At 54.4% G+C, this 20,366-nt stretch overlaps 1 protein-coding gene across 4 annotated transcripts; it reads left to right on the top strand.

Annotated features, from left to right (window-relative positions):
- The first annotated feature begins 1,219 nt into the window (after positions 1-1,219).
- Positions 1,220-20,127, top strand: CSF1 (colony stimulating factor 1). Of its 4 annotated transcripts, none has more exons than XM_081026041.1 (9): positions 1,220-1,585; positions 4,720-4,842; positions 6,114-6,176; positions 7,766-7,930; positions 11,031-11,178; positions 12,358-13,379; positions 13,974-14,026; positions 14,372-14,430; positions 18,034-20,127. In XM_081026041.1, the coding sequence occupies exons 1-8, from the start codon at positions 1,547-1,549 to the stop codon at positions 14,415-14,417; spliced, it is 1,659 nt and encodes a 552-aa protein (XP_080882167.1). In that variant the 5' UTR covers positions 1,220-1,546; the 3' UTR covers positions 14,418-14,430; positions 18,034-20,127. The 4 variants fall into 4 exon arrangements, with proteins under 4 accessions (XP_080882167.1, XP_080882169.1, XP_080882170.1 ...); XM_081026043.1 differs by having other exon boundaries at positions 1,383-1,585; positions 13,252-13,379; XM_081026044.1 differs by lacking the exon at positions 18,034-20,127 and adding an exon at positions 15,286-16,180 and having other exon boundaries at positions 1,383-1,585; positions 13,252-13,379.
- Positions 20,128-20,366: the final 239 nt, after the last annotated feature.

The raw sequence follows: 20,366 nt of genomic DNA, 5'->3' as shown, positions 1-20,366 counted from the left end.
AGACCAACCTGGAGGAAGTCTCAGTCCAGGGTGGGGCAGAATATAACCACCAGGACTACCTTGCATACTTTTTAGAATAATGTGGAGGATGAATGAATGGCAAACAACTTATCAGAGCCACCAAGGAAGGAAGGAGCCACGTCCAGTGGAAACACAGGAAAAGACCTCATTGATCTGCCTGGGGAGTTGAAGAAGGCTCTGCTGGTGGAGGATGTGGTGTGATTTCCATCTTGAAGGATGCGGAGTTTGCCTTAAACACAGGTGGGGCCAGGGGCATTCCAAACAGAGGGACCAGTAATGAGCAAGGGCATCTGAGTATAAAATTACTGCTTGGGGCTGGAACAAGTGACAAGCTCTTCCAGGCTAGGCTCCATGTCATATATTTCCCAGGAGGTGGGCATAGGTGGTCTCACAATGGGATTGAAACATTGAATCATAAAAACGTGAAACTAATATTTTAAAAAAGTGAAAAAAAAATTGAATCATAATGAAGAAAGAAAAAGCTCTTGGAGTTGACATTATAATGAATAGGTTCATCTTATTAGGCCTCCGTTAGAGTCATTCTATGTAGAAACGAAACGTGATTCATCTTCTCAGTAAATGCCTTTCCAAAAGCTGCCAGGGAAATCTAGGGGCCAGGTGCCAATCGCCCCATGTTTTAGCGATCCGCAGGGAGCATGGGTCCCAGCCAGCATTTACATCACCCGCAGGTCAAGTGCCCAGAGTGCCTCTTGGCACACAGCAGAGCCTCCCAGCCCCCTACCCAGGACACAATCCTTCCCCTCCTGGTCAGGTAGCTAGCCTCCCTGCCTGGACCGTGCCCCACGAATTGGAGACAAGACCCTAGGAGGGCTGCTTGGGGGCTCCTAGGAAGGAGGGGACGCCTGCAAACCGCTGCCTCGGGCTCCTCCAGGTACTGCGTCGTGCACAGCCGGGGAGGCTCCAGGCTTCAGTGTTTGTCCCTGTTCTCAGCCCATTTCCTGGTCAGATTTGGGAATTTTCAGGCCTAGAGGGAAAGTCCCTTGAGAGGAATGTTAGAAAGAGGGAGAGAGCACCGGATCCGCCTGGAAAGCACGGAAGGCAAGGCAAGGCAAGGCTCGGTTCCGCAGCGCGCTCGCGGAGGGGCGCGAGGCGGTGGAGCCCGCGCTCCTTTGCCGAAGGCTTTGGAGTTGAGCGCAGAAGGAAAGGCCACTGGAAGGCTGGCGGGGAAGCCCAGCCCAAGGGTGGGGGCGGGGAGGCGGCTCAGTGGGCCTCTCGAGTGTGTCTGTGTCTGTCGGTGCGCGCGCGCGCGCGCGCGCGTGTGTGTCTGGCGCCTGTCCAGGGTGATTTCCCATAAACCACATGCCCCCAAATTCCGCTTTAAAAGGCTGTGCCGAGGAGCTGGCCGGTGGAGCCGGCTGGGGAAAGTGAAAGTCAGCCTGGTGCTCTGCACGCCGCCGCCGGCTCTCCGCGCGCCCAGCACAGCGGTGCGGCCCTCGGCGGCGGCCAGCGAGCCAGCGAGAGAGCAGGGGCGGCCGACGCGCCGGGCCGGGACCCAGCTGCCCGTATGACCGCGCGGGGCGCCGCCGGGCGCTGCCCTCCCACGGTAAGCTGCGGCCGCGGCGCGGGTCGGGCTTGGACGCGGGCTCGGCGGCCGGCGCAGCGCCTCGACCCTAACAGCGGCGGCCGCGGGCCCGGGTTGCCAGCCCATCTTTGCGCGCGTTCGGACTGCGGGCGCGGCGGGGTTGCCCTCGGGCTGACACCGGAGGTGGCCCTGCAGCTGCCCCTGGGGCTGCGGCGCTTCCCTGGGCAAGGGAAGGCTATTCGCCCCATTGCACGGAGGGGTACACTGAGCCACTTGCTGGCGAGAGAGAGGGGTTTGCAGCCACGGGCAGGAGCTCCATGTCCTAGGGGGCCCCTGCCTCTCTCCCTTATGACGGGCTACCGCTAAGGGACAGGCGGCGTGGCTGTGTGCTGAGTGTAGCTCCTTCCCCAGTGGGTACCTGCCTCATCCGCCACGCACATGCTTCCAGACTCTGCTGGGGAGTGGGCGCTTCTGGATGGAGAAAGTTCAGGGTCATCCACTTACGGAATGCCAGGGCTTGTGCCCAGGAACTGCTGGCAGAAGGAAGGAGCTGGGCAAGCCTCTACATGTTACAGCTCATAATCAGGAACGGTTGGGGACTTGGGTGGCTGGATCAATTCTGTTCTGGGGGGACCAGACTCCAGAGTTGCCTGAGGCTAGCTCTGAATCTTTTTCTTGCAAACTCGGGTGCAGTCCGTTGGAAAGATCCTGGGCTTGGTGATGGTAGAGGAAGGTAGAAGGAGGGTTTGGTGCTGGGGAGCTGTGGATAGGGGCTGGGGCCGCTCAGGACTCCGGCAAAGTCCTGCCCCCACCGAGGGCAGCGGCTGCTGCAGCTCCTAGAAAGTACATGGCTGCACCGTTCATGAACAGTAAGTGGTCTCCGGATGGGTTTGCTTCTGCGGAACCCTGGAGGAGAATGGCAGGAGAAATATGGAAGGAGAGAAGCATAAAAATGTTTGGAGGGTCAGGGAGGGAGTTGCAGGTTGGGGAGAGGAAGAGCAGAGCCACAGCGGAGGAAGAGCCCAAACGGGAGAGAGGAGACAGAGCTGAGAGAGGGAGCCCGGGAGGGCAAGGTGAGAAGCAGCAGGACAAAATAAGGAGCTGGAGGTGAGACCATGTGGAAAGTAAAAAAGAAACAGAAAATGGAGGTAATTTTAGACAGGACAGCCCAAGGACCCATCATGCCAAGCTCTCTCCAGGGACCTTATTGATGGGGAAGATGGACCAGAATGGGGACAGGTGAGGATGGACAGCTAGGCTGAGACGTCCCAGCATCTCTCTGAGCCTGCAACAGAGACTCCTTCCTGGTTGTCCCAGACGCCAAGGCTGGTGTGGGTGGGAGGAAGAAAGAAGCGGGAGAAGAGGCAGCCCAGCCAGATACAAGCTAGAATGTTAACCCTTTGGCGCCAGTCCAGATCCTCCTCCCAACAAAATTGGGACCCAGGTGCAGGGGTGGCCCCCTTTGGTACCCTTAAAGTCGGTCTCCCTCTTGGGGGCTGCACTCATCCCACACTAAAGCCTGAAATAGCTCCAAAACCAGACTGCCCTTGGGGTTAAGTATTGTCTTCCCTTTGCTGTCCCCAAACATCACTATCTTGAAGTGCTGTAGCAAGGATGTCTTCCTAACCATCCCCCCCCCCCCATGGCCCTTTCCTCCATACCAGTTACACCAGGCACAAAGCCTCAGTGGCAGCCAGCCTGGAGCAGACATACCTTCTGCATGTTCCCGTTTCCTCTAGTGGGCCCTGAACCAGAGGTTTTTGAGGACCTGGGCCGTCATTCCCACCCAGGGCTACCTCCTCAACTGCCCAACACAGCCCAAAGGTGCCCCCATGACAGTCCTCCCCCTTCTACACTCTCCCTTCCCTAGGTCAGGCCAGGACCCTCTCCCATGCCAGTGCTGAATGGCATTGGGCTATCCCGTGCCTCTTCCCTCCCGGCCTCACCCTCCCTCTCTCTGCAACCAACACCTCGCATCTTTCAAGGTCTCACTGAGGTCCCTCCTCTCTGCAGCCCCCCTGATAGCCCGGCCAGGGTCTCTCCTCCCTGGTAAGAGCTGGCAAACATTTGGGCTTTTAGTTATATATAAATCAGCCTCCCTGTGTTTTTCCAATGAACAATTTATTTGCAGTATTTGTCCCATCATCTGGATTACCAAAGCAGAGCCCAGCGCCCAGGAAGGTGCCAGCCCTCACCCCACCCTGACAGCATTTCCCTGGATCTGGGGGCATCAGCTGCCAGGAGGCCTCCAGTTGGGGAAAGAAAGCCCAAGGGTTTTTCTCTACCTCTGGCTGGAGAAGGGGAGACTTGGGGCCAGGGAGAGGGCTAAGGGGTGAGGAAGAGGGAAAGAGGAAGAAGGGGAATGACAGGGTATCAGGAGCGAGTCCTGTCACTCAGGGGGAGCAGCTTCTGGGCCAGGTGGGTGCTGAAAGAGGGGCGAGAACTCAGGAAATGTCCTTGCCATGTAAAGCGTTAGCTGGCTGGATGCCAAGCCTGATGGGGCTCTGATAGGCGGGTGCCAGCCAGGGATGGCCTAGAGCTGGTACTGCTGCCTGCCTCTGATCAATTGGCTGGGCTCCTTTTGATACACACACTCAGGGCTCCAAAGGTCTCTGGCGTGGGATAGGTTCCCAGTAAAACTGAGTCTGAGCCTTTGGTTTTTCCAGTAGCAGAGCCAGACCAGTGTGGAATCAGGTGGGAGGAAGGGCCAGGCAATGTCTCTGGCTCAAAGTCTGGAAGCCGGTACATGAACATGGACTTGAGAGGAGTGGGCAGTTCACAGGATGCCTGGCTCAGTGTTTGATGTTGTAGGAACAGAATAATGGGCAGACATGTGTGCTGCAGTCAAGGAGTTTGCTGTGGAATTGGAATTTAGACTGGTAGTATACCTCCCAGATCTTCACTACAAGTTCAGTGCATAGTAAGGTTTGGCTTGGGTTAATCTGGGAAAGCTTCTTGGAGGAGATGACATTTGGGTTGTCATCGAGAGAGAGCAAAGTTGTGTCGTGGCTGTTAGGCAATCCTGAGAAAGCTGGATTTGGGGAACGCCGCATCCTGGGGTGAGGGAAAGAGGCTGTAGCCTTGTAGGTATGAGGGCATTGGGGGTTTCTGGGGAGAGTGAGAGATGGGGAGAAATGACATCCTCTCTATCACAGACATGGCTGGGCCCCCGGCTGCTGCTGGTCTGTCTCCTGGTGAGCAGGAGTATTACCGAAAAGGACTTGAAGAATTGTAGCTACATGATTGGGGATGGACACCTGCGGCTCCTGCAGCAGCTGGTGAGTATGTGGCCATACCTACCCTTCTCCCTGCTAGGGAAACTGAGGCAGAAGCCAGGGAGCAGGGTCAGAGAGGGGTGGCAGGTAGAGAAACAAGGCTGTGCAGGACATGGCTCGTGGCCCCCATCCAGCTCCCATGATGCTCCCCTCATTGACGTTCTCAGAGTCAGGGCCTCTGACCCATTCCCCTCCAACCCTGAAGCCCTGGCTGGCTCTCCTGCAGGCAGGAGACAGAGTGGGCTTCTAGCTGGTTGTCTGGGTGAATGATTGCCTGGAATGTTAATAGTGGACCATGTAAAGGCTTGTTAGGCCTGCCGTCTGTCCCTCAGTAGGATGCTTCCTCTAAGGAGCCAGCCCAGTCTGCCTGTTGTACCCAGATGTTACCTCTAGCTCCTGGACTCCCAGATGTGCTGCCAGCCTAGCACCCAGGGCCTCAGCCAGATTTGGAGGGGAGGCTTCTGCCTAACTTGCTGCCCTCCTCCCTCATGTCCCTGGTTCTTGCCTGAACCCTGGAGCTGAGATGGCCTGCTCACCCAGGACTGTGAAGGAGCCTGTGCTTCATGCTAATTGGGCCAGCAGAATCGTCAACAATTCCAAACATGGTTCAGCCAAGCAGAATCAGGTTGCTGTCATGGCTGCTGTCCTGCTCAGAAGAGAATTTACCATCTCTCTGGCCAGCCAGGCAGGGTGGGGCACTACTGGCGAAGGCCAGCTCCAGGGCCCTGAGCTTGGGGCTGGGCCTCCTGCCTCTCTTACCCCTACACTTCTCCTCCTGCATGAAGCTGCCGCAGCTACTCAAAGTAGACCAAGAGCCACAGTACTCTCTGAGGCTTAGAATCACAGAACTACTACTCTGGGGGCCAAGGAGGGCTTTCAGGGCAGCCCTTGTAGCCCCTACAGATCCTGAATCCCCAGAACTCATCTAGCCTCTGCTTGAATTCCTTCCATGACAGGGAGCTCACTACCTCCCACAGGAGCTTTTGTCCTATATCCTTTATTAACTAGTTCTTCCCTATAACTAGCTGGCACCTGTCAGATTTCATGGAGTGGGAGGTACAAGGAAGAGACTTCTTATTCTTCTACAGCCCTCCGCTGGGCACGTGGGAGGCCCAGGTCTTCCCCTAGCCTTGGCCCTGTCTTTCCAGAAGTGGTTGGTGGGAAGGTGGATAAGGATCAAACCCTAGTCCACCCAGGAACTCTAGTCCCCATTCTTAGGCAAGTTCAGTCAAGCTGCAGACACCCTTCTACCACTGGCCGGCTCTCTCTTACAGATTGACAGTCAGATGGAGACCTCGTGTTCAATTGACTTTGAGTTTGTAGACCAGAAACAGTTGGTGAGTTATGGCTGTTTACAAGGTGCAGTGGTATGCACTTCCCAGGGTGGGTGTATGTGGTAGTGTGAAGGCCGGAGAAATCCTAAAGCTGGGCAGGGTGAAAGTATGGGGATCCCTGTGGGTTCCAGGGTCCAGGGCTAGGCAGAGTGAGGGGCTCAATTCCCTTGCTGCTCCCTTCTCCCCAGCACATGTCAGGTCTTACTATGTGCCAGGCACTTTACTAATTTAATCCTGATGGAACTACTGTGTGGTACACTCATCTTGTTTATTGTCCCCAGAGAGGTTAAGGGAGCACAGATAGTATGTGGTACAGGCCTGATGTGAACCCAGGCAGGTTGGCTCTAGAGCCTAAGGCAAAACAATATGTCTTCTGGGTCACATGCTTTGCTTAAGTATGTCACCTACATCCAGCAGGCAGGCCAGCAACCAGGGGGTCAGTCTAGCCCCTTTCTTCCTCTTCCTGCCCCACTCTCAACCAGACACCAAGTGCTACTGGGTTGGCCTCCCAGCAGCTCTGGGTCCTGCCCCAGCCCCACTCCATTATTTGCTTGGACAATTTAAAGAACTTCCGAAATGTGCTCCCTGCTGCCAATGCACACCTCAACCCGCCACTAAAGAGACCTCTCGGAACTCTAACCTGTTACTTTCACTTCCTTTTATCAAACCTGTCAGGCACCCCCCCTCATTCCAGGAGAAAGCCCAGGTTGTTTAGCATGGGGTTTACAAGCTTCAGTCTCCACGCGTAGCCCTAGCTACTAGCCCATTCCCTGTTCCTTCCTGCCCCCAGGCCTTTGCACAAGCTCTTCCTGATACCTGTAATACCTTTCCAAGTGTCCCCACCCTATCCCTTATTGTTTTTGTTCATCTTTGTGCTTCATACAAAATTGCCATGATGCCCAGAAGTTGCTCCCATCTCTGAGTTTCTCCACATCTAACCCATACATAGTTCCATTAGAACTGGAGACCCCCCCCCCTTTCAGTCCAACGAATAACCTCTGTATTTCATTCATTCGCTCACTCATGCCTTAACAAGCATTTACTGGGAACCTACTGGACCACGTGCTGGGAATACAGAGCTAAAGCAGAACCTCTCTTGAGGCAACCACCGTTGTCTTCAGGGAGACAAAACACAGGTTATTCTTTGGACCATGAGGTATACCTCTACGGCCTGAAGGATTAGAAGGAACCATATAGTAAAGGACTTTCTTTGTGAAAGCGAGAGAAAGAGAGAGAGAGAGAGAGAGAGAGAGAGAGAGAGAGAGAGAAGTTCTCCAGAACCCACCCTCCCTATGCACTCCCATTCTGACTAAAGTCTCATCCCCCAGAAACCCGAAGTTCTCTCTAATCAGCATCCACATGTCCTTTCCTCTACCCCATTCCCCAGCAGTACCAGGTCCCAAAGAGAGAGAAGGAAAGGCCAGCTGAGGGCAGCATCCTCCTTAGTACTAGAGTGGTGTGGCCCCTCCCCTGGGGGAGGGGGCGGCCGGCCTGCAGCGATCCATCTGCCTGGGATGGGGGCCCTCTGGCCATGAGCCTGGACTCCCAGGCCATATTGGCCAGACCATCAACTCCAGGTTCTCCTTTGTCAGAAAGACCCGGTGTGTTACCTTAAGAAGGCGTTTTTCCTGGTGAAAGCCATAATGGAGGACACCATGCGTTTCAAAGACAACACCTCCAATGCCAAGGCCCTGGCGACGCTCCAGGAACTCTCTGTGATGCTGCAGGACTGCTTCCCCAGGGAAGAGCAGGACAAGGTAGGAGGGTCCGGAGCTGGAAGCACTGGGGAAAGGCACAGGGTGGCTCTGGGGGCCCCCTCCCTGCCCACATGTGCAGAGTGCACTCACTTCCCTCACTCCCGTCACTGTTCGCTCACTAGCTCATTCCTTTCTTCTTCCTACAAACCTTTGCTAAGGACTTAGCATTCAGGAGACACAGTGGTACGGTGTTTCCCCCAAAATAAGGCCGAGTCTTACATGAATTTTTGCTCCAAAAGATACATTAGGGTGTGTTTTCAGGGGATGTCTTATTTTTTCATGTACAACAATCAACATTTATTCAAATACACTCATGTCATCTTCTGGAACATTGTCATAATGTACTAAATGCGTCCGTCTGGCTAACGATCTTAACTGGGGCTTATTTTCGGGGTAGGTCTTATTTTTGGGGAAACACGGCCTTCACAATGTCTTCATGAACAACATAGTTCCAACCCTCATGGAGCTTATAGTGAAGTGAGGTTGGCAGCCATTAAACAAAGAGTGGCACAAATAAGTGGAATTACAAACTCTGAGGACCATTCATTCAACAAATGGTTAATGAGTGCCTACTGTGCAGCAGGTACTGTTCTAGACACTGGGAAACAAAAACTGACAAAAATCCCCACATTCATGGAGCTTACATTTGGGGGTGGTGAGACAGTTAACAGAACATGTAAGTAGAATATGTGGTTTGTCGGATGGCAATAGCTGCATTGCAGAAGAGAAAAGCAGGGGAGGGAAGACCTGGAGGTGAGACAGCGAGCCATGAAGAAGAGCTACACAGGGCTCTGAGAGGGAGAAACAGGATTCTAAAAGGGGGTGGTGAGGAAGAGACAGGGAAGCCTTCTGAGTAAGAAACTCACTTGAGGTCCATAGATGGGTTAAGTGAGGAAACAATAAGCCTGGTCAAAACATTCCAGAACAGAGAATGTTATGCACAAAGCCCTAAGGTAAGCAGGAACGTGTACATTCAGGAACCCGAAGGATGAGCAGAAGGGAAGACAGGAGAGGAGATGGGAGCCAGATCACCTGGGGTCCAAAATGTGGGATTTTGTCTAAAGTGCGGGGGCAGCCGTGGTGAACAGGCAAGTGAGCTAACCTAACTTATGCTTGAGACCACTCTGGTTGCTGTGCGGAGAATGGCTGGTAGGGAGCAGGTAGGAAGGCTGCGAGACCAGCAGGAGGCGCAAGTCCCAGCCAGAGACTAGATTTGGCAACATGGAGGTCAGTGCTGGAGGCAGGTGCAGAGCTGGGTGAACAGAGAGGAAATGGAGGCAACACGATAGAGGAGTTTGGCTCCAAAAGGGTGCAGAAAAAGAGAGGTTGCCGGAGAGAGTGTGAGATTGAGAGAGGAAGGCTTTTTTTCATAAGAGAGGTATTAAAGCTGTTGTTTTCCAATGTTAAGGTTCACCAGAATCACTTGGGGAGCTTATTTAAAATATAGATTTCAGTGCGCACACCTAGAGAGTCGGATTCACTGGGTCTGTGGGTGGGCCCAGGAATGTGTATTTTAACAAGCCACCCACCCTATGGGCACTGGTTATTACTGAGGGGACCGACTCCAGGAGGGAGGGAGCCATTGAAGCTAGAGGAGCTAGTCTCCTGAGGAGATGGCTGCGGAGGGATGAAGAGCTCCTGAGGAGAGAAGGGCACAGCCTCTGTGGAGACAGGTGGGCATCGGGGACCTTCTGTCTGATGGTTCCTGGTTTCCCCGTGAAGAAAAGCGAGAGAGCCAGCTTATCTCTTTCTTACAACAGTCCTGCAGGAAGCTAGCACAAATTGTTTTGACTTTGCAGATGAGGAAATGAGCCCAAACTGGATAGTTCACTTGGCCAGTGTTACCAAGCTGGTGAGTGATGGAGCTGGGCCCAGGTCTTCTCATCCCTACATTCATTCATCATTTATCTGGTAAACATTTATTAAGGGCCTGCTATGCACAGACCATGGGATACAGAGATGCCTTCAAGGACTTCACAGCCTTGCAAAGCCCCTACTTCTTCCCTGGGTGGCTCCGTTTAAGGGAATATTTGGTATTTGGAAGTTGTCAGCAAGTAGGCCATAGATGAAGCCATGGGCATGCATGGCATTGTCTGGTGTGAAAGGAAAGGTGGGCCCACAACTGAGCCCTGAGGAATGCCAGCATTTAGAAGTCAAGTGGAGATGGAGAGCCTGCTAAGGAGACTGAGAAGGAGCCATTAAGAGTTGGGAGGAATACCAGGAGTGTGCGAAGTTTCTCAGAGCTCCAGTGCGTGTGGGGAGCCTGGGTGCCACGAGCAGAAGTGAGAAAAGTAGCTCAGCAGACAGGGCTGGGGTAGCCTCCGGCCTCCTTCTAAGACACACCAACACCAGAAAGGGGCCCACAGGCCCACGGCCTGCTCCAGGCCATTCTCTACACCATGGCTCCGCCCACCCACCTCCCCAACAACTTCTCAAATGTTTTCTCTTTGCTCTGTGGGTCAGGTTAACAGATTTGGATCTGGCCATCAAGGCCCTGCAGGCCCTTGCCCTTGCTGACCTCTCTCAGTAGCATCTCTCTCCACTCTCCTCCTGTATGGCAGTACTGCAGCCACTCTAGTTTTCTTTCAGTTTGTCAACAGTTCAGGCTGTTTCCTACCTCGGGACCTTTGCACAGTCGATGCCCATTGCCAATCCTGTCTCCTTTCCTGGTTAACCCTTGATCATCTTTCAGTTGGTTCCTTGGGGATCTTTGCCCTGAGCTCTTATTTAGGATCATTCAGTATTTTTTCACGGGGCTCACTGCACTTGTGACAATGGATTTAGTGCCCATGCCCTGCTGGACTCAACGTCCAACTCGGCCAGGGGCCACGTCTCTCATTCATTGCATGATTCCCAGGTAATTACCACACGCCTGGAATAAATATATATATGTATATATAATATATATATATGGATCCATGAATAAATGACATACCTCACGGCCTCAGACTGATTCTGCTGCAAACCAGGGCAGAGAGGAGGGAGAAAATGAAAGAGAAAAAGAAGACAGATGTGAGAAAGGCCAAGGGAGTTTGACAAAGAATCTAGAGAACGGGGCCAATGCTCGCCCTCACGAAGGGGGGCCCTGCTCTCATTCCAGGCCTGTGTTCGAACTTTCCATGAGACGCCCGTCTGGTTGCTGGAGAAGATCAAGAATGTCTTTAATGAAACAAAGACTCTCCTTAAAAAGGACCAGAACATTTTCAGCAAGAATTGCAACACCAGCTTTGCTGAATGCTTCAGACAAGGTAAGTATGGAGGGGGCCAGAAAGTGTGGGCTGGTGAAAGGTGTGTGGAACAGAGCAGGGAGTGGGCGGTCACACAGGGGCTGGAGGGACTCCCGGGAGGCAGCCGGGCTGCTACTCGTGCCTCTCTGTGTGTAGATGTGCTCGTTTCGTGTACATATGTGGCTTCATGTACCTCTGGGTGGTCCCAGGCACATGTCTGTTCTGACATGTGTGTGCATGCACACCTACATATGTCTGCATGTCAAGGCATCAAGAAGGATCATGCTTGTGGCTGTGAGATTAGGGAGTGGAAACAGGGGGCCCCTCTGGAGAGCCCTGGAGGCGCCGAGGCTTTCGCCACCAGCTCTACAGTCTGGCTGAATGTGTGTGGGGGGTTCCCCGGAGAGAGCAGAAGCTCCGTCTGGGAGTCAGGGCCCTTGCTCCAGGAGCTCTGCTGCGAACCACCAGGATACCCTGGCTGCAGAAGTCCTCAGGATGCTTTGAGTGTCCCCTCAAGGGACAGGCGGGATTTGAAGTCTGAGCGTCATTCAAAGTCTCCCCGTGCACACATGTATACCCTGCGTGTCTTCGTCTCTGCGTCCTGTGCCACGTGTGCCGTCCTACATACAACCTTGCTGCCCGAGGCAGAGCCTGAGGCCCTTCCACCTGCCAGTGGCTAAGTCCAATGTCTTTGCTTCAATGCCAAGGCCTCAAGCCTTGCCACATTCCAGCCCCAGCCTGTTTCTGCCTGTGGCTGTGGCTGTGTGGTCCCTTGCTGTGCATGAAACCACCTTGCTGCTTCCAGCCAACATATTGTCTTTGGGGCTTGAGGGTGTCTTGTGTTAGTCCTGGAGGCCACCGCTCAACCTCCTGGCCGGCTGCTCAGCATCGCTGGCTCGCCATCTGGCCAGCTGAAGCTCCAGGAAGGGCTGTTCTCTGGTCCTCGCTGACCGTAACCGTCGCCTGTGCCTCTAAACCCCACTCTCTGTCCTCTGCAGTTTGCACCTTCCCTGCTTACAGCCAGTGTCATGAGCATCGCCTCCAGTCCCGTCCTCTCCTCAGTCCCAGGGCTGAGTTAGGGGATGAGGGGCCCCCCAGACCCATATCCCCCTCTCCACCCCCTCTGGGAAAGCTGTTCTGGAGGCTGGTGACTCTATCTCTTCCCCCGTCTTTCTCTCTCCCTCTCTATGGTTCTTTCAGATGTGGTGACCAAGCCTGATTGCAACTGCCTGTACCCCAAAGCCACCCCTAGCAGTGACCTGGCCTCTGTCTCCCCTCAGCAGCCCCTTGCCCCCTCCATAGCTCCTATGGCTGGCTTGACCTGGGCTGACTCTGAGGGGACGGAGGACAGCTCCCTCTTGCCCAGTGAGCAGCACCTTCGCACAGTGGACCTGGGCAGTGCCAAGCAGCGACCACCCAGGAGTACCTGCCAGAGCTTTGAGTCACCAGAGACCCCAGGCATCGAGGGCAACCCCACCGGAGACTCACCTCAGCCCCGCTCCTCTGTCGGTGCCCCCATCTCTGGGATGGAGGACGTTCTTAACTCTGTGTTGGGCACTAACTGGGCCCTGGAAGAGGCCTCCGGAGAGGCTGGTGAGGGTTCTGTACCCCAAGGGGCAGAGCTTTCCTCCTCCAGGCCAGGAGAAGGTAGCATCCAGGCAGAGACCGCGAGACCGAGCAACCGCTTCTCAGCAACTTCTCCACTCTTCCGATTGGCAAAGGGTCTGCAGCCAGCATATGTAACTGGCACCTCCCTGCCCAAGGTGGGTGCTGTGAGATCCACTGGCCAGGCCTGGAGTCACACCCCTGAGAAGACAGACCGTCCGTCTGCCCCGCCCAGAGACCACCAGGAGCCAGCCTCTGCCAGGGCCTCATCACTGCAGCCACACGGCCTCAGCGGTCCCTCCACCCTCTCTACTCAGCCAAGGCTGCCCAGCAGCCACTCCTGGGGCAATATGCTGCCTCTTGGGGAGCTGGAGGGCAAGAGGAGCACCAGGGACCGGAGGAGCATCACAGAGCTGGAAGGAGGACGAGCAAGTGAGGGGGCGGCCAGGCCCCCAGCCAATTTTAACTCCATTCCTTTGACTGACGCAGGCCATGAGCAGCCCCAGCCCCAGCCCCAGCCCCAGCCCCCGGAGCGTGTCTCCCACCTGCTGGTACCCGGAGTTATCCTGGTCCTGCTCGCTGTTGGTGGCCTACTGTTCTACAGGCGCAGGCGGCGGGTAAGAAAAGCCTGATGACGGAGAGGGCATCTCCTGGGGACAGTGGCAGGGTCGGTCTGGTGGTTGAGCAGGTCCAGCTGGTGGGAGGTCAGCGTGGGTTCAGCCTGGGTTCTTCAGACACTGAGACAGGAGTCTGACTGAGCACAGAGGAGGGGGTGTTGCAATGGAGGGATTTTTTTTAAGAATGGGGAGGGTTCAAGCTATAAGGTCAAGGAGAAGGGACGGAGCAGCAGGGAGTGGGAGACAATATTCTTAGGCCAACAGCAGGCTGAGAACCCAGATGGGAGGAAAGCGATGCTGTGTGAGCGCCAGGGAAGGGTGTTCTCTGGGGGCTCTGCAGAGCCTGGGCCCAAGCACCCTAGGGTAGGAGACAGCCTGCACAGGTGGGGGAGACACGGCATCGCCAGCCGAGAGCTCCAGCAGAGAGCTTCAGGGAGCTCCCCTGGCCCTCGGGCTGATCCCCACTTCTGGGTAGCTGGGGGAGACTTTGGTAACTGTCTCGTTGACTCCCTGGGCAGCCCTGGCTGGGGATGGGGCTATGGTCCCCCCAGCTTCCCCCAGCTCCTCAGTGAGCCTGCTCTTTTCTGTCCCCAGAGCCACCAAGCGCCTCAGACAGTAGATTCTCCCATGGAGCGACAAGAGGGCAGGTGAGAGTTGGTTTTCTTTGGAGGGGGTGGGGTGGGACGGGTGCTCTGTAGAAACTAATGGCCTGGCTTGTCTTGGCGTCTATTTCCTCTTGATTTGGGGAAGATTTTTCTCCCACTTGCTCTGAGAAAATGTAGCTCAGAACAGGAGGTGGGGTGGAGAGGAGGAAGAGTGTCTCTTCTTTCCTAGATATCTGGGATATTTCTTCTTAGGGTTAGGCATTTCCAGGTCTTCTAAATCTGAGAGGGCTGGAGCACATGTGCAGGGGGTTGGGGGCAACCTTAGGGGGACCCCTCGCTACTCAGTTGCTACTGAAGTCTTACGCCAGCCCTGTGCTCTGCCCACAGCCTCCTGACCCAGGATGAAGACAGACAGGTGGAACTGCCAGTGTAGTGGGAATTCTAAGGTAAGATCTGCTTTGGATCTCTCCCCATCCCTTAAAACTAGCTATATCCTTTTCCAGTCACCCTAACTTGGTGGTGATACCACCAACTCCCCTGAGGCCCACAGACTTGACTTGCGCCCCTCTTTCCTACTCCCTTTCCCATCCATCACCAGGGCTGGCCAACCTTCTCCTTTCCGGGTCCTCAGGTCTCCCCACAGCGCCTCATTCCCTCTGCCCCATCCGAGGCCAGGCACTATTACCTCTGCATTGGTTGTTCCTTCTGCCTTGGGCTTCTAGTCTTGCTGGCATCTTCCAACCCCAAACAACCAACATCTTCTTGTGTACGGTCTTTATCCTCCTGGGGTATTTGCATAGCCAACACACTGTTCTCAGCTTGGCTCCCAAGCTCCTCCAGGAGCTGCCCCTAACCTGCATCTTGTGCCAGCTTCCTCTCTGCTTGCACCTTGAGTTGACCCTTCTCCCCAGACAAGATCATTTCTGCTTCCCTGCTTTTAGATTCATGAAGCCATAGAATCTTAGTCTTGGAAGGGCTCTCAGAGGTCGTTTGGCCTAGCGTCCCACTCCAAAGGGGCCTCCCCTCTCTGCATCCCTGACAAGGAGTCACCCAGCTTCAAATTGCACACTCTCAGACTCAGGCAAACTCCCTGCTCTCTCCCAATAGCACCATGAGGAAGTCCTTCCTCATGAGAAGCATAACTGGCTTCCCTGCCTCCCCCTATGATTGTCTTCTTATTCTCACAAGAGTCCCCCCAATATCTAAAATCAGTTCTCCATATCCCCTTTAAGAATTCTCTAAGCTAAGTGACATGTCTGGGCCGAGTCCCTCAAACATTCCTTATATGATATGGTTTTCAGACCCCTCACCATCCTGGTCGCCCTCCTTTGGACACACTCGTTTCTCAATGTCCCTCTGAAAATGTGGCTCCCAGCCCTCGACACAGTGCTCCAGACGTTGTCTGACCAGCTCAGAGTACAGTGGGACTGTGAACCTTCCTTGATTGGGACAGTGTTCTGCTATTCACACAGATTAAGATTGCATTAGTTTTTCTGTTTTTTGTTTTTCAAACAACTGCATCATATTGTTGTCATATGTTGAGCTTGTGGTCTATTAAAACCCCTAGTTCCATTTCCCGTAAACCTCTGTCAAGCCCGACTGTCTGTCCTATACTTGGACAACTTAACTGTTTCAAACAAAGTGCAGTTTATATTCACCCCTGTGAAAACCACCCTGTTGGTTTCTGCCCATCACCTGAGCCTGTGGAAATTGTTTTCCGTCCTCATTCTGGTTTCCTCACCCTCCCACGTGCATCTCCTGCCCACTGATTGGTGCCTTCTGTGGTCCTTGCCCATGTTGTCGATAAGGATAATGATCCTCATTATTCCTCGCCTGCCGGTGATTCCAGGCGGCACCACCCTCCCTCCCTTCCTTCCCCTGTATCCACAGTTAGTGGCAGGAAGTCTTCCTCCACCACCTTCTGGTTGCTCCTTTAGTTCATACCCCTCTGCTCTTTTGTATTTGTTACATACCATTTCGATTTGCACTTATTTGGATGTTGTTTTTATACATTTGAACATTCTTATTTTATGTGTTTGTGTACATTTGGCACCTCTAAAAAGGCTGTAAGCCCCTTGAGGGCAGGGACTGTGTCTTCCACCTTTTTTTGCATTTCTTTTTCTATCCTGGGTTCCAATACAAAGATGGCTTCTTTGCACTTGCCAAGAACTCAATAAATGTTGACTGACTGGCTTCAAGGCTGACTGACCAGTTGACTTGGCCAGTTGTCTCTAACTGACCAGCTTTCTGGCTGACCAGTTAACCAGCTAACTAATGGACTGTGACTGACTGGCTGTTGAGCATGTTGGGTGACTGACTGACCAATTGACTGGCTGGTAACTGCCTAACTGGTTAGTCGTTGATTGGGGAGATTGTTGACTAACTAACTAGCAGGCTGATTGCCTGACTGACTGGTTGGCTGACTGGCAGACTAGCTGGGGTGGCCCATTCTGGTTTCTACTTATACCCTGTGCCAAATGCCAGCGAGTGCCTTAGGGCCTTCCCACATGTAGAGTGACATGTCTGGGCCACTCCGAGAAGATAGGAGATCTGACAGATGCTCAAAGTCAGAGGAGCCTATTTAGACAAGAGCAAAAGTAACACATCTGTAATCCTGGGGTCTCCCTTGTTTGTCGGTATGGTAAGTGGGTCAGCTGGAACACTGGCGGGACTGTGAGGATGGCCCAGACTCGTAAGCAGAAGATGGACAAGACTCAATGCTGTTCCACCCTCGGACTGCCCCCTGGTCGGCCGTCTGTGCCATCTCTTCTACGCTCCCACTCTCTTCTCCCTGCATGCCTGCTCTCACGTCTTCCTCCCCTCAAGACTTCACTGATAGAGGGAACCCAAGGCAGGGGTCACATCCAGACTCCTCCTTGGGTCAGTAGGGCCAGCCTAAGGGCCTGTCCAGATCATGTGCTCAGAGTCTCAGGGAGATTCAGGGCCAGCCCCCAGGCTGACTGCTGCTCTGAGGAGAAAGATGAGAGAGGGACCCTCAGAAAGAAAACGCAGACACCAGCCCTTCCACTCCAGGGAACCAGGAGATAGGGCAGTGGGCTGAAGCTTGCCCACTTGGTCCTTCTTCCCTCTTTGCCCCAGCAGGGCCTGTGGCCAGCTGTACCCAGCATGGCTCACATCCAGCTTACAGCTCCCCCTTCCTTCTCCCTTCAGAGCATGGGAATGGGCTTGGAGCCAGAGGCTGTGGTCCCATCTTTCCTCTTTACCCATCACTGGTGTTGCCAGGAGGGCCTATGGACAGTCAGGGAGAGGAGGTCCACACAAGGTCCAAAGTCAAATTGTTGGATGGAGTCCAGGGGATTTCTGGTCTGGGAACAAAGCGTTCTGAGGATGCCGGGCAAGGGGACAAGGACGGGGGAGGGGTGAGGAGTGAGTAGGGCCCTGACTCCCATGGATGATGCAGGAAGGCCCCTCCAGAAGGAGGGTTGTTTAGGAGTGAGCATGCCAAGTGGCAGGGAGGGAGTTTCCTTGTCCCAGAACTGCCTCTAGTTCTTCCTCTTCAGTTACCACTGCTCTGCTGTTCTGAATATTGTGTGTGATGACCCTCTGTGATGAACGGTGTGGAGGTGGGAATGAGAAACTCCTCATCTTTGCTAGAGTTGACAGGATTCGCCCTTGGCTCATTGGACCAAGGCCTGCGAGACACTCTTGTCTGAGGAGGGGTCCAACCACACTCCAGTGCTCCCTTCCCTACCTGTCAGACCCCTCTGCTTGAGCAACGGCCCCCACCCCCAGCCCTGCTCAGACCTCCACCAGGCCCCGTTACCTCCCTCTGTGGTCTCTGGTTCCCCAGAAGGAGGTAGGAGGTGAGGACAGTCTGGCCAGTGGCTTGGACTACTGCCAGAGAAAGCTGCCTGGTCCCTTGCGGTGTCTGGGGTGGCTGGGAAGAGGAGGGAAAGGATGGGAGGAAGTCCTGCCTATAGCACCCCAAACAGCCCACAGGAACGCTAATGCCAATCCCACCCATGTCCTCAGTGACCCCTCCCTCCACTCCCACTTGGCTGACCTTCCTTTCTTTCTCTCCTCTACAGCTGGGCGCACAGGACAGTCTCTCCATGGAGATACTATGGGGGCATCCACCTCCCTCCTCCCCAGCCATTCTCCTAGGAATATGGCCTGCCCACCATGAGAGCTCCTGCCTCCCAGGACTAGACCAGAGCAGCCAGGCTGGGGTGCCTCCATCCTAGACCCTCAGACTCTGGACTAAGGGGGCCGGAGGATGCCCCCCACGCTGCTGATATTTATCGTGGGCCCTGGAGGCCCCCGTCCACTTGAGGGAGGCTGGCAAGCCCGGCTGAGGACCCTCTGCCCCTCAGGGGCTGTGTTCTTCTCCCACTCCCCTCCATCCAACACCTGGGCCAGGGACCCAGAGGCCCGTGGACGTGGGAGAACAGTGTGGGCACTGAGGAATGGAAGAGCCCTTGTGCCCAGGGGACCCACTGGTAGGGTGCCAAGGGATCCCTACGCCAACAAGCAAGGACTTGTGTCTAGAGAGAAGCATGACATTTGCAGGGCGGGACAGCGTCGGCTGAATTTCCAAGAAAGGTGTGCAGCCCGAAAGACGGGAAGAGAAGGCCTGCAGGTCTCATTGACAGCCCGCAACGGGTCTACGCCCTCCACTTGCCTACATGTCCTCTGCTGGTTGCCAGGCGGAGAGGGGAGGCCAGCCCTGCCCTCAGGAGCTGCCTGGCTGAGCTGGTGACGCCAAGGTGAAGACCAAGTCTGGCCTCTGCCCTGCTGTCCCTCCAGCCCTGCCAGAGCTTCTCCCAGATGCCGCGCAGAGGCTCTTCTCATGAAGGAAGCCATTGCACTGTGAATACTGAATCTGCCTGCTGTACGGCCTGCCGTCCATCCCTGTGAGCGAGCATCTGTCCGTCCTCCCGCCCCTCCAACCTCTCCCCCAGCTTCCTGCACTGAGTGCCTGAGCCGGCCTCGCCTGTCGACTGAGGGAGCCCCTGAGCCCTGACCTTCTGCTGACCCAGCCTATGCCTCCCCAGGGTGGATCAGAGTGGGAGAACTGCTTGGGCCTCCAGCCAGAGCTGGTCTTTAGGCTGTATTGTTGGCCCAGGTTTCTGCATTTTGCACTTTGACGTTCCCAAGAGGGAAGTGACTAGCGGGAGGAACAAAGGGAGGGGAAGAAGAGGCAGACACAGGGAGAAGTGGCAGGATGAGCTGACTGAAAATGGATCTTTGGAATTATGGGTATGGCCCTGAGGTTGGGGGAGGCATCTTTACCCCCCAGCCCTGTCTCTTGCCCTGTAGTGGATCCCTGCCCCAAACACAGTTGCAAGGCCGCTGCCAGCAGGCACCTGGGGCTGAACGGGTTGTCTCTCTTAGAAGCCCTCCAGCTCTCACTGCCGCCTACCCAATACCACCATCTCTCTGACCAGGCAAGCCAGGGTGGAAGAGGGATTGGGAGGGTCCAGGCATCTGCTTTCAAGTCTGCCTTAAGGACCTTAGCTGCCATGGCTAAGGCTCTAGTGCTGAGCAGCCAGTGACAGGGCTCTCAAGTGCCCTTGGTCCCTTTGTGTTGCTGTGTCTCTCCTCTCCTACTACCCTGGGCTCTCCATTGGGAGACCCCACCCTACCTGGCTATTGGGCTGGGGCCCTTGACCTTCCCTTCCTGCCCTAGAACGCAAGGGTCTGCAGGCCCCACCTCCCCTGCCTGCTGCTGACAGCTGAGGGAAGGACAACTGAGGCCTTTCCCCATAGGGCTTCTTCTTCTAGTCACAGACTCTATATTTGATACTAGAAAATATGTATTTAAAAATGGAAGTAAAAAAAACACAGAAAAAAGGCATTCTTCCTCTACCCCTACCCCTCAAACATATAGTATTTTAAAAGTCAAGAAAGCAAAGAGCTTCTGCAATGGGTTGGATTTACTTTCTTGACACAGGAGCGGGAGGGGCCCAGAGCCACCTCTGGATGTCTCCCTCGGCCACCTGCACAGGAACCCCCATCTTTTTCTCTGAGAAAGCTGAGAGGGAACATTGGCTCACACACTGTGAGATTTTGTTTTTATACTTGGAAGTGGTGAATTATTTTATACAAAGTCATTTAAATATCTATTTAAAAAATAGGAAGCTGCTTATATATTTAATAATAAAAGAAGTGCGTAAACTGCCATGTGTGACTCATGAGAAAAGTTGCTTTTGGGGTGTGGGTGGCAAAAATGGGAGTGGGCGAGCTTCTAGTGCTGGATGAGCCCCAGATCAGAAAGAAAGCTTTTTCTAAGATACATGGGAAAGGAAGGTTCTCTGCAAGCTCCAGCCTTCTTACCAAAGTCTCCTGTATTAGTGCTGTCCCAAACACCCTCATTTGCATATCTGTTTAATAGAAAAACGGACAGAAACCAGCCAAACCT

Source organism: Rhinolophus hipposideros (assembly GCF_964194185.1).
Source record: "Rhinolophus hipposideros genome assembly, chromosome: 19".
NCBI lineage: Eukaryota > Metazoa > Chordata > Mammalia > Chiroptera > Rhinolophidae > Rhinolophus > Rhinolophus hipposideros.
Note: the sequence above shows the minus strand (reverse complement) of the source record. Positions and strands in the feature narration are given on the sequence as shown.

What these genes read in the sequence shown, in the direction of transcription:
- CSF1 (XM_081026041.1), top strand. Translation starts at nt 1,547, where the DNA reads ATGACCGCGCGGGGCGCCGCCGGGCGCTGCCCTCCCACG. An exon ending in TCTACAGGCGCAGGCGGCGG is followed by an intron (nt 13,380 to 13,973) that starts GTAAGAAAAGCC and finishes TTCTGTCCCCAG; the next exon opens with AGCCACCAAGCGCCTCAGAC. An exon ending in ATGGAGCGACAAGAGGGCAG is followed by an intron (nt 14,027 to 14,371) that starts GTGAGAGTTGGT and finishes CTCTGCCCACAG; the next exon opens with CCTCCTGACCCAGGATGAAG.